The sequence below is a fragment of the Vipera ursinii genome, assembly GCF_947247035.1.
Source record: "Vipera ursinii genome assembly, chromosome: 5".
NCBI classification, from domain to species: Eukaryota; Metazoa; Chordata; class Lepidosauria; order Squamata; family Viperidae; genus Vipera; species Vipera ursinii.
Window position 1 is genome coordinate 28,169,703 of NC_139518.1, and position 14,181 is coordinate 28,183,883.

General features: G+C 35.9%; 1 protein-coding gene across 1 annotated transcript in view; it reads left to right on the forward strand.

Annotated features, from left to right (window-relative positions):
• The window catches only part of PLOD2 (procollagen-lysine,2-oxoglutarate 5-dioxygenase 2), a gene marked incomplete at its 5' end in the record, with an annotated part of 57,267 nt that overhangs the window by 25,883 nt on the left and 17,203 nt on the right, over positions 1-14,181 (forward strand). The window contains 5 exons of the mRNA XM_083363543.1: positions 6,822-6,985; positions 9,503-9,615; positions 11,542-11,605; positions 12,819-12,916; positions 13,151-13,252. Coding sequence (XP_083219669.1) covers positions 6,822-6,985; positions 9,503-9,615; positions 11,542-11,605; positions 12,819-12,916; positions 13,151-13,252 — 541 coding nt within the window. The remainder of the gene's footprint in view (positions 1-6,821; positions 6,986-9,502; positions 9,616-11,541; positions 11,606-12,818; positions 12,917-13,150; positions 13,253-14,181) is intronic.

Genomic DNA, 14,181 nt, shown 5'->3' on the forward strand with positions numbered 1-14,181 from the left:
TTTAGTAATTAACTTGGAAAGCTTTTCATTTTTTGACAGAGCTCTGATCACTCTTTAGTTATAGATGATTATCCTGCCTTTATTTTTGTACAGTTCAAGGTAGTTGGACTAAGAAAGAGTGATTGTAGTAAAATTGTAAAAATAATCCAGCCAGTTTTCATGCCTAAGAGCCTCAGAAAAATAGAACTTATGGTGTCCCAGTTTCTACTCCAGTATCTTAACCTCTACATTAAATCTCATTTTGATATGCTTCTTGGAGTCTGATGTGAGCAAACAAAGGTACATGTTTAGTTGCTCTCTATTCAGGATATTCCTTGTAGTTAATATATTCTACATTCAATTAGTTCCTTTTTAAAAGGAAAAAAATAATGAAAGTTATTAGATTTTTGAGATTCTTTTCAGATTTTAAATGAAATTTAGGATTGCAACCATTGTAATAATAGAATCAAATACAGCCTGCATATTCAATGGTTCTGTCTTATTTTTAGTCACTAAGAACCCAAGGCCGTGGTGGCGAACCTATGCCACCTGTGCCACACATGGCACGCAGAGCCCTCTCTGTGGGCACGCGCACCATCGCCCCAGTCCTAGACCTTCAGCTGTGTTTTATAAAACCTTTTTTGGTTTAGGCCTCCGCCACGTGTGCAAAAAAAGACAAAGGTTCAATCAATCAATTTCAACTTCTCACAGGAAAAAAAAAAGATCTCGCAAAGTTGGAATTGATTGATTGAACTTTTTAGTCCCACCCAGTCTGCTGTTACCACCGCAACCACACCCACCCAATGGGCCACACCCACCTGGCACCTGACGATACATAAGTGGGTTTGGGGTTGCAGTTTGGGTACGCAGTCTCTAAAAGGTTTGCCATCACTGACCTAAGGCAACATACTCTGATTTAAAAGCTTTAACATTTACTCTGAATTATACTGGAAAGAGATACAGAAAGTGACCCAAATTCACCAAATAAGTGTTTGTGATTTTAACAGGCACTTAATAAGCATTCATATTCTATCTACTTATCTTAAAAGAGCTCAAGGGGATATATATATATATATATATATATATATATATATATATATATATATATATATATATATATATATATATATATAGTATTACTTGATTCAGTTTACATCTATAGATGACAGAGAGAGAAAATAAAAACTAGGAAATTGCCACTTAGTTCACTTCCAAACCTGGTAGTCAATTTTTCTTAGCATACTTCCCTTCTAAATCATGTAAACATGGTGCATTATGTACTCCATACATGAATTCATAAAAATTAGATTGATAGGCCTGGTGTTAATATCAGTTTGGAAAGGAAAACCTTATTATCTTTTACTGATCCTACAACCCAAACTTTTCCATTCAAAGGGATGCTAATGTTCACTTTATCTGTGTTGTAACAAAATTCTGAAGTGGTACATGGTCTGGTCAAGAAGCAGTGGACTTTTAGCAGTTCAGTTAACTTTTCCTAAGCTCTGCATTAATATACTTTTCCATGATTAGGATTTTAAAGTTACTGCTACAAACAAGTTGGTCGATAGCATATGGCATGGATATAGTATAAATTTTAGCTTTTTAAAAATAAACCTACCATGCATGTACCAAAAAGAGTTTATTTTGGCTAGCCTCCTTTGCTCTGGTGCAGACATGTCAAACACAAGGCCCGGGGGCCAGATCCGGCCCGCGAAGTGGTTTCATGCGGCCCGCGAAGCCATCCTGGAAACAGTGAGGGAACGGCCCCCGCTGCCTTGGCCCTGGCCCAGAGACCCACCTTCTGCCAGAGACCCTCAGATCTGTCCCACTCCTGCCCAGGCCCCCATAGGCACCCTTGATGCGAATGATGTAGAGCTGGCCATGCCCACCCAGTAGGCCATACACACTCTAGCCACGCCCACCTAGTAGGCCACGCCCACCCAGGCCACACCCACATGGCCCCCTGAGGGCAACCGCAATGCTGCTGCGGCCCTCAATGAAATTGAGTTTGACACCCCTGCTCTGGTGGCATTTGTTATACTAAATGGTAAATGTACAAAAAGGGAGAAGTTAAAAATCAACCTCGTCCTCCTCCTCCTCTTCCTCCTCTGCCTAAGTTGGTTTTCCTTATCTTATTTTTTTTCTTTTCTTTCATTAGCAATTATAGAATGGAGGCTTCAATACTAAGTAACTAGCTCCAGATCAAAACATTTATAGCATTTTAAAAAAAATCCTTTGATGTGATTTGCAGCAGTTTTTCTTTTTTTATCTTATACTCAATAGCATATGAAAATGTCAGATAATTTAAGCATGTAATATCAATATTATAACTTATAATTAATACTGATAGAACATTTTTATCTTTTTTATTTCTAATACTTTATAAAAACAATAGAATGTTAGTAATTTTGATCAATTCTGTACAAATATCACTGTATTGAAACTATATAATGGTATACTAAAAAGGGGGGAAATGGAAAAATGGCAAGGGTGTAGCATTAAAATTTTAGGGAAGGAAAAGCATTGAAATATTGAGGGCAATGATAAGTGCAATTCTGGGAAATGAGTGACAGCAGCTGGAAGGAGGCAAAAAAAGAAAGGCCATGGGATGGAAGTGAAATATGCCACCAAAAGGAAAAGAACTTGAAGTGTGTGTGTGGGGGGTGTGTGTGTGAATTGTAAGTACTGGGTTATGCTGCATTGGGAGATGCTTTGGAAGGACAGTAGAGAGAGGATGTGTAATAGCCTTGCCCTTCTTATTCTATGAGATTGTTCCAGAATCCCTGCAGCTTTTGTTTTAGCCAAAATCCAAATAGCACAAAGAGTTCTGCAATTTCTTTTTTCTTTTTGCCCAGCTGTGGCCAATGGCCAATCCAGAACAATTTTGCAAGACTTTAGAGACACTCTGTGTTTGTTTCAGGTTCGAAACAAAATTACATTTTCTGTTTCATGGACATGACTAAGATGAAAATAAAAAAGCCAGAAATATTTCATACAGCCGGAGCAGCAGCATGAAAATGCAATGTGAAAAATTAAAAAGGTAGAGACATTAAAAGCAGAAAATAAGAATAGATAAAAAGTATATTTCCGCACAATCCTATTCAACTGAAACTACCGTATTTTCCGGCGTATAGGACAACTGGGCGTATAAGACGACCCCCTACATTTCCTGTTAAATTATAGGGTTTGGGCTATACTCGCCATATAAGACTACCCCTCTTCCAATGCACACCAAATAAAAATTAAAAAACATAGAGATTTGATTTTAATATGGTAATTTTAATTCAAATGCTTATGACATGCAGGTGCTTAGTAGGAAAACTGTCACTTATAAACATAAGGCTGTTTGTCATCAAACATGTAAATATAAAACAGTGCAAGTGGATTAAACTATAATAATAATAATAATAATAATAATAATAATAATAATAATAATAAGAAGAAGAAGAAGAAGAAGAAGAAGAAGAAGAAGAAGAAGTAGTTGGAAGGGACCTTGGAGGTCATCTAGTCCAACCCCCTGCTCAGGCAGGAAACCCTATACCATTTCAGACAAATGGCTGTCCAGTCTCTTCTTAAAAACTTCCAGTGTTGGAGCATTCACCACTTCTGGAGGCAGGTTGTTCCACTGGTTAATTGTTCTAACTGTCAGGAAGTTTCTCCTTAGTTCTAGGTTGCTTCTCTCCTTGACTAGTTTCCATCCATTGCTTCTTGTCCTGCTTTCAGGTGCTTTGGAGAATAGCTTGGCTCCCTCTGCTTTGTGGCAGCCCCTGAGATATTGGATCACTGCTATCATGTCACCCCTCACCCTTCTCTTCGTTAAACTACACATACCCAATTCCAGCAACCGTTCCCTATTTTCCTAATTCACTTTTTCACTTTTCCTAATTCACTCTAAAGCTTTCCCTGCGCAGAGCCTTAAGTAACACCAGCTGCCTGCAATTAGTGCAGGTTCGCATCCCACCAGGCTCAAGGTTGACTCAGCTTTCCATCCTTCCAAGGTAGGTAAAATGAGGACCCAGATTGTTGGGGGTAATATGCTGACTTTGTAATAATGCTGCTTGGGGCGGGGTGAAAGCCCTAATAAACAGGCATATACACAGAATGAAGGCTATTGCTAAGCACATTGATTTGTGCTTTAAATTGTAAGCCACCCTGAGTCTTCGGAGAAGGGCAGGATATAAATGGGATTTAAAAAAAAAGACCAAATGGGAGATCCGCTCCAGGTTTTCCAGCCAGCCTGCCCAGTTCCTGAGTCAAATGTGTCCTTAGAGCTAAGCCGCTGCTCTGGCTGCTGCCTTCCCCACCTGCCTTTCAAGTTGGGATATACTACAGCTGCTCTTCAACTTTAGAAGGAAAGACGCCAGACCCCAGCCTGTAAAAAATCACAGACTGCAGCTTCTTCTCCAATTGGTCCCGCTTTCCCTGCGCAGACTAAATGGGAGATCCGCTCCAGGTTTTCCAGCCAGCCCTGTCCCTAAATTTTCAGCACCTGGCGTATAAGACGACCCCTGACTTTTGAGAAGATTTTCATGGGTTAAAAAGTAGTCTTATACACCAGAAAATATGGTAATCAAAGAGAGAACCAATAAATAAGTTTCCTGACAGCAAGAACAATTAATCAGTGGAACAACCCATGTTCTGAAGTTGTGGATGCTCCAACACTGCAGGTTTTTAAGAAGAGATTGGACAAACCATTTGTCTGAGTTGGTTTCCTGCACGAGTAGGGGGTTGGACTAGAAGACCTCCAAGGTTCCTTTCAACTCTGTTACTATGATTTATGATTACAAATATGGAAGAAAAAAAATTCTTTTCCATATCCATTTGAAGGACTGAACGTATAAACTGCAAGGGACTGTAGATGTTGTATTTGCATCTACAATACAGTTATCTTGTGATAATGTAGAGAAGAGGAGATAAACAAAATTGAAACCCGTTAAGACTCTGGCTTGTACTGCTTCAGTGGAATTATATGTTCATTAGAGGTGAATAGGGATTATTGAAAATATTTGAAGAGTGGCAGTGGGACTTTTAGGAATAAAACAAGCACACACAAAAACACAATAAATAATTCAATAATTCATTAGTTATAGATATAAGCAATGAATGTTATATCTTTAAGGAAAGACAGCCTCTACATTTCATCAAGTTGTTGTTATATCAATTGCACTTGAAGAAAAAGTATGGCACGGGTATCACAATGGTGCTGGAGTAGAGATTTGGTTCAATGGGATTGAATCATATTGTTGGAACATGTTCTAATCTAAGGAAAATGTTTCTCAACCTGGACAATTTTAAGCTACTACTAAGCAGGGGACAGCTAGATATTATGTATCTGGGATTTGTTTGAGAATACAAATTAAAGGTTAAGAATCTACTATTTTGGAAACTCTTCTCCACTGATTTCTCTCTGCTCATGTAAAACGCAGGGCACATTATACCCAGTGCCCAGTGTGTTACATGCATTTTGTCTTATCAGTCCTGATTTAGGTTGAATGAAAGAAAATTTCCATTGAAATTTATTTCAAAGTGAAAGAAATGAATGCTTGTTTGTTTATTTGTTAAATTTATTTATCACTCCCTGGGACCACTTTGGCTGGCTTACAACAATAAAAAGAAAAAAAATGATTAAAAAATATAAAAATAACAATAGTAAATAATATCATGTAGTAGTTCATGTAATATCATGAATTATCCTGGGTGGAATTTGGAAGTATACTGTAGGACAGGAAGGAAGAATGTCCTGTTCTGAGGCTTTGCAGCCTCTCTTAGCTTTCCTGCTTCCTAAAATAAGCCCCTATGAGGCAACTCCTTACATGACATGTTTTGAACTAAGCAGTGTGGGCAGCCAGAGAGGCTTCAGAATGTTAGGAATTTGTGTAATAGAAGATAACAGCTTCAGCTCTACCACCTCCAAACAACACTGGAAACTCTGAAACACACCATGGGGAATTCAATGGAATTTCTCAGGAGCCTGGAAGATACGGCAAAAAAATGAAACTCACAGGAGAAAAAAACTTCTGTGGAATGTTGAGGTTTCTGCACATTGGTTTCAGTTGTAGAAGGAACATACTGAAAAGCATAGTAAATGGTCTCTCTCCCACGCTATTTCTGTACAATTCTTTCAGAAAACCTTTTTTCCACCTTCTTGGCCTCAGTATTGGAAATACATTAAGGTAAAGATAAAGATTCCACCGCACACGCGTGCTAGTCATTTCCGACTCTAGGGGCTGGTGCTCATCTCCGTTTCAAAGCCAAACAATTGTCTGAGGACGTCTCCGTGGTCATGTGGCCAGCATGACTAGACGCCAAAGGCGCACGGAGCGCTGTTACCTTCCCACCATAGTGGTCCCTATTTTTCTACTTGCATTTTTACATGCTTTCGAACTGCTAGGTTGGCAGAAGCTTGGACGAGTAACAGGCGCTCACTCTGTTATGTGGCACTCAGAATTCGACCTGCCAAACTGCCGACCTTCTGATCGACAAGCCCAGCATCCTAACCCACTGAGCCACTGTGTCCCTCTGGAAATACATTAGAATGGTAAAAATGGCTTCAGTGATAAATGAACAGAAGCAAATAGACGGAAGGGCTAACCTATATATTCCTTTTAATAGAATGACTTGTTTTGAAAGAAAAATTGGAAATAACCTGATTTTATTTAAGGCTAAGTGAATGAGATAAAAAAATAGAGTTGTCTCATTTTTATAAATGTAAAGTTTACATCTGAATAACACCTGAATCCTTACACTATAAAGGTAGAATTGTTCTCTTTTGTTTCACTGTTGAATGCTGCTGTTGAAGTGTAGAAATGCTTTTTACCAGTCATTTTTTCTACTCTCTTTAGTTATGATGTTATATTTGCTGGAGGACCTGAGGAATTATTGAAGAAATTTCAGCAAATTAATCATAAAGTTGTATTTGCAGCAGATGGCTTGATATGGCCTGATAAAAGATTGTCTGACAAATACCCGATTGTCCGCAGTGAAAAACGATTCCTTAATGCTGGAGGTAAGTAGTATTTTTCAAAGTCAAAAGTGGAAAAATGGTGTGCTGTGCAAATTTGCTTTCTTTGTTAATTATATTTTGAAACATTTTGAAGAGGAAATGTACATTATTAATAAGAATAATTTCAGATAGGTTTATCTCATTTCCCATCTCCTTTTCTTATCAACAAGAACTGAGGTAAGCAAAAGGAAAGATGAAAAGAGAAAAGCGGGCAACAGTTAAATTAGTATTTTTTCAAACTTGGCAACTTTAAGATGTGTGGATTCAATTCCCTTAATTCCCTAGATTTCCCTCTGCTTGTTATGGAATTCTGGGATCAAAACCAACATATCTTCAGGTTGCCAATTTGTAAGAACACTGTTTTAGACAGAAGCTGACAAAGTATTTATAAAGTACTTATAAAGCAACATAGCTTTTCTTACACAACTAGCTTGTTTGAAGAATGTTGCAAAAGTTCCTCAGAATGTTTTTCAGGCAAAGAAAATTTCTTAGGCAAATTTGCACATTCCTAAAAATATTCTAACTGATATGGCATAGTTATCACAGATATTATGTAGTAGTTAAGGCATCAGTCTAGAAACCGGAAGACCATGAGTTCCAGTCTCATCTTAGACACAAAATCAGCTGGGTGACCTTGGGCCAATCACTTTCTTGCCACCCTAATAAAAAGGCAATGGCAAATCACTTCTGAAAAACCTTACCAAGAAAATTGCAGGAACTTTTCCAGGCAATCTCCAAGAATCAAACATGATGGACTAGAAAGAAAACAAATGTTTATCTACTATATCATAATTATTCCTTTTCTTTTTTTAAAAAATCTAATAATTTAATCATGTGAAATAATTTTATCAGCCTTCTATTGTCAATGTAAAACCACCTCATAAATAGAAAGTTAATGCATTTCTGCAATCTAAGATTGTAAATCTGAAATACCCATATATTTCCAATATAAAGTAATGATCTTTAATTCCTCGATGCTCAGTAAATCCAAATTTCTTTATATAAGTTCCAGGTTTGGGGTGTATAATTCAAAAGTATGCTCATATATTTCAACACATCGATCTTTGAATTGTCATATTAAGATATATATTTTTTCACTAGCTAAAGTAATGAGCAACTGATGATATAATTAGAGCAGAAGTAGGCAGTCAATTGTTATACTGATTTTTGTTGGTATAAAGTTTTTCAAGAATAAATAATATGTGAATTAAGCTCAGATGATATTTGACAGACTGATTTTATTTCATTTGCAATAAAAGTGATAGAAAACGGTAGTGCTGTGGACTATCTTGGTGTTTTGTCTTAGGAAAGCAAACCATAAATCAACAACAATCATTAGGAAAAAACTGATTTTTCCATTGTGTGTTTCACTAAAAGGAATTATTGTGCATGGCCATTTAAATGTTGTTGCCAAGATGATTATAGCTTTTTCTACACCAACTAGAAAAGTTTAACTTAATTGTCTTTTAGTTTTAATATGAAGCAATAGCATCTGTAGTTTATCTTAATTATTGTTTGCTTATATAAAAAATATTACTTATTTGAACAACATGGCATGGTTTATATTTATTATTTTGAAATCCCGAATCATCTTTGCAAAACATTTTTTGAAGACTTTCAAGAGAACTTGTGCTGAATATAAAGATTTTAAATAATATTAATTATTTTGCTATTAAATAAGACTGACATATAACATTGGATTACTACTCATGATTTATTAGAAAAGTCTGAAATATTGTTAACCAGGCTTGTATATGCATCATGCCTTTCAATCCCTAACCCTCCATTTAAGTTTTACATGAGATTGCTGAACTCTTACACTGGCTAATAAGATACCTTTACAACGTGCTCTTATAGCATGGTATGCTAAAGCTGTGATTCTATGCATTTTTATATCTAAGACTGTCCCACTTCTTTATTACTTTGTTTTGCTTTGCTCATTTTATATAACATATTTTTTACTGCACTAGGTATTCAAATGGTTTACAATAATCAACCCAGAAAATTAAAATATTAATTTAAGTTTGAAGAAAGAGAGGTATTGGGACTGCCCACTAAAATGCAAAGTCCGAAGGAAATTCTGTAGTGAGTATATTTCACTGCGTGTGAATGATTCAGGAAAAGACCGTCTCCCTTGTGCTAGAGAATGGATTCTACTTCAGAAGGTCCTTTCTTCTTTAGAAATAATGCATAGGATTTGACAGAAATAATGCATAGGATTCGCTATTTATGAATTACTTCCACACTGGTTTTGTGATCACTTAAGTTAGAGAGTGCCACACCATCATCCCAATTTCGTTTTCTCTCAAACAATAGCAGAACTAGAATGATGCCTAGAATAGTTTTTCTATTTAGGAGCAAGAAATCAGAAGAACAGAATGTATCTCAAGAAATAAACACCAAGAAATCTCCAGCAAGAAATTGGGTACAGCTTCTCCAAAAAGGTTTTTAGAATTTTCTTAAAGTTTAATGGTTGGTGTCTTAAAAAATATCAAATTGTTTTTTTATGGTTTATTTCAGGGTTTATTGGTTATACTCCAAATGTAAACGATATTGTACAACAATGGGACCTTCAAGATAGTGATGATGATCAGCTTTTTTATACAAAAATTTATATTGATCCACTGAAGAGGGTAGGTAGAACTTGAGCAGCAATCAATACAATGATTGCAAGTGTCTGTAGGTAATGTATTAAATCTACAAATTTGGGGGCAGTTCACATAAATTTTACTTTTAAACAACTTAGTGAAAACATAACATCATTTCTTCAATTCTTTCAAACAAAAATATATTTGTTCTAGATCCCATGTTGTAGATGAGGGAAGAATCTTAGACTGGAAGAGTCAGCAACCTTTTGAGCTGATTTCAATCACTTGTCAGTTAGGGACATTTTATTTATTTATTTATTTATTTTATTACATTTATATACCGCCCTTTCCCGAAGGACTCAGGGAAGTTTACAGGGTAATTAAAAACCAAAAATACAAAAGTTAAAAACCAAGTTTAAAAAAGATTAAATTTATCCCTGTATAAATAAAACCCCAATTAAAATAAATTAATCCTCAGCCTGGGCCAGAGAGCTCGAAGAGCCAGGTCTTCAGGCCCCGGCGGAATGAATGGAGGTCGGGGGCAGTCCTCAGATTTTCATTATGTTTATAGCTTGTTTGAACCAATCTAGCTTTTGAGTTGTGACTCTGTCTTACTGATTTCTCCCACAACACCAAATGTTGTCTCCTTCCTTTCTGCTTTTGGAAAATTATTCAACTGACAGGCATAGCCCTGAATCTTTTTACATAATTTATTTCACCATTCTGTTGGATTGGAAAAAATATAAAAGGAACCAATGTCAATATAACAATTTCCAGTGGGAGAAAAGCAGTAAATGTTGTGACACCATAGCAAAAGGAAACAAAATATTATCCTATAACTATTGTGGATCACAACATGCTTCTTTGGATGCATGGAATATAGTAGCAGAATTATCACAAATGTTAACCATAATTTTTTTATGGTTCATCTTCCTGAATTTGAACAGCTAATTAAATGATTATGTTAAGAAGTATTTTGCTTAAATAAGGGATAATTATGTTGACTGTTCTGATGGAACTGTATTCAGTTTTTCTTGATGGAGTTGGTGTATGTAATTCCTATGCTCAAGGATAGATACCTGAAGTCAGTGAAAAAACATTGGGAAAACTGGAATGTTTTCCAGTGCATTTTGGATATAATTACTGAAATCATTCTCACATAACTATTCATCTTAGGTGGTTTTAACGATGTTAAGATTTAAATTAGGGGTATATAATGTCTACTCTCTGAAGTCTTAGGTGAAGCCTCCAGAGTTCCCATCAATTTTTCTGGAAGATTCAGAATATGGCATATAACTCTGGGACATTTAATACATTCCAGGAGAAAAAAGATATTATTTTACTGAACCCTATTATATTTTGAAACTAGAATATAGAACTTTCTATAGACTTCAACTTACCAATGATTTTTCCATCCCTATGTGAAGATTTTAAGATGGAAAGGAATTAGCTATTGGTACTAAAATAATCTCTTGGCTCTTTGACTGATTTGAACTGAGGCACATCTATGGATTCTAGACACATGCCTTGCTGTTCTTTTTAGAAAAAGGCTAATTTATGTAGCAGTCTTAATTATCCTGTTGTCTATGTACCATAATCTATTTCCAACTTTCTATTCTGATCTTTCAAATATGGTAATCTGATAGCAATTTTTGGCAGATATTCTTGTACTATACTGCCAAGTCACTCTTCTCTGAGAAGTCATGAACTTCTCTTGGCCTTTGGAACAGAAAGCAAATCTCTGGTATTAGTGACATATAAACAATGTCTTAACAAAGTATATATTTTTGAAGTATTATGAACATGATGATATATGGAATATTGCAAAAGGATGAAATGTGTGGGTGTGGGTGTTTAAAAGAATTGCCAGTGAAACATCTGGTCATTATATAACACTATTTGAATTTAGTTTTATACTGATCTTTACTTTATAGTGCCACTTTTGCCATATTTTCTCTTCTTGTACTTTAGGAACGTATCAATATTACCTTGGATCACAAATGCAATATTTTCCAGACCCTGAATGGAGCTGTTGGTATGTATATTAAAGTACATTTTAAATTATGAAATATTCATTCATTCATTCATTCATTCATTCATTCATTCATCCATTCGCTTCTCATTTCACTGGAGGTGATTCCAGGTAGCTTACAAACAATACAGTTATTGCTTCTTCTTTGCCAATGTTGCAGTTCTTGCCCATCATATGGAATTTGGCCTATATGGTTTATATTTGCCTGATTGAAGAAATGGATATAAAATGATTCTCATAGCTGAAGAAAAAAAGAAATGCTATTTGCCTCCATGGAACATTTCATGAGGCTTCAAGTTTTCCTAGAATCTCTTACATGGGGATTTGCAGCAGTGGAGTTTTCATCAAAATGACCAAGCATATACTGTAGTGTCATAACGTCTACCCTTTAATTACTTATGGCATAACCTCTACATAATGCTTGGATGCAGCATTATAATGCAAGTGCCAAAGAGTTCACATTTTAATGTGGCAATATGTGTGATTTGCTCCTACCACTGGATCTGTCTCTTGTCTTAGTCACATGCCAAAACTGAGAAACAGGTCTTCTCAGGACCTGCATCAAAATGGAAGGCTCTTTTAGTTTCCATAAGTGCTGGGAAAGACTGCTGGAAATATGAAGAGGCCGTGCTGCATCACGAATTTTAAAGGGAAGCACCCCTTGGAAGATTTCATTTTATGGATAAGAGAGCTTATTTACCAAAAATATCAATCTCAAGATAAGAAGGCTCGGAATTTACTGAGCATTAATTCTAAATTTTAAAAACTATTTTCAGTATTGTTCATGTTTTCATTTCCTGGCAATAGACATAGGAATAGAAGGATGGAATGAACTGGATTAGATGCAGAAAAAAAAATGCCAATTTATTATTTTTACAGAGAATTTGAGCAAACACTGAATAGATGTTAAATTGTCCCCTATCAAAAAAGAGGAGGGGAAGAGAACACCCTCTTCCTTAATATTAAGAGAAAGAAGTGGAGTTATTCATTTGGAATACTATTCTTTGAATATTTTAGTGATTATTATATTTAATGATTCTGGCTTTTTAATATCTTTTATAATATATATGGTCTTTTTAATTTTTGAATGAGTAGTTTGGAAATTAAAAGATTAGGTGAGAATCTATAGATGCTTAGGAAGCTATCAAGAATGTTGTATCATCCTTGTTTGAGTAACCAGCAGTTGATGCGTTGTTAATTTCTTGATGGGCTGCAGATGAAGTTCTTCTGAAATTTGAAGATGGAAGAGCCAGAGCTAGGAATTCTATATATGATACTCTGCCAGTCACTCTTCATGGAAATGGCCCAACAAAAGTAAGTGAAAGTGACATAGTTTCAATATGAGCTTTTCCACATGCGTGCAGTAAAATAAAAATTCATTTGTTAGTAGCATAGTAACAGTGGTAGGAAGGATCAATGCATTTCATGAAATTTCATAGCCAGATTCACTTTGTCCCATTAAATGAATAGATCTTATTCAAAAACTAGAAATGATAATCTATTGAATTGACTTGATTGTGGTTTGTTCCTCTATCTTCCCTAACCTAGCTTAATCTCAATTACTTTGGAAATTATATACCTAATGGCTGGACTCGTGAAACAGGATGTGGTGTCTGTGACTCAGATTTATTAGAAATGGCTACATTGCCTGTGAGTATATGCTGCGTATATTTGAAGTATGTATATAAATGATACATTATCCAGCTGTCTATAAGTTTCTCTTTTCATACTTTGCACCCAACAGATTTTCTCATCTTTCTTTTCTCCATCTAGCTACCATTTTATCCATAAAATGAGGGTAGGGACTGATTTCTGTTATGTGAAAATAATTACAACTTTATATGGAAGTTCAGGACTGAATGTACAATTTCTCTCCATCACAAAGTCCTGGTCTTCTATTTCCAAAGTTTACCAGGGAAAACCTTGGCATTTCAACAGAGGTGATAGCTTTCCTGGATTGAGCCCATGACAGACACTAACAGTCTCATGGTGTGTGTGTGTGGGGGGGGGAATGGTGGCAAAAATTTTGTACTTCCACTTGGAAGCTTTTCTCTGCATTTCCCCTTCTCTACCTCTTCACCAAAAAGGACAAGGTACAGCCCAAAGTTGTAGGTAGAAGAAAAACATCCAAGCAAAGTCCCCACTCATTATTCAGATCTCTCTCATCTGATTCAGATCAAGAGAAGGAGGAGCTGTCCCTTGGTCAAAGAAGAAAAATGAATAACCAATCTTATTCACCAGAATCTTCCAAAAACAGACTTTGTTCAATGTTTCAAAAAAACTTCAAAACTCTTACGATTCAAGGAACCAGAATCGTAATGGACCCCAGAGCAGAAAACAAGTTCTCAGAAACTTGCAATTCTGTTTGATAGCTTCTTTTTTGCAGTACAGTAAGCCAAATCACTGAGGCACAATAGGGGATAGCCAAAGAACCTTTCTTCTGGTGGTCAAAAATATTATTTTTGGTTCTTAAGCCCAATAACTTTAACTTAATACCTAGCCCACAGCCTAGGGATGCTTCCAGTATTGCTCTGATCTTATGGACCACCTATAATAAAGGTTGGAAATAGTCCCCTCCC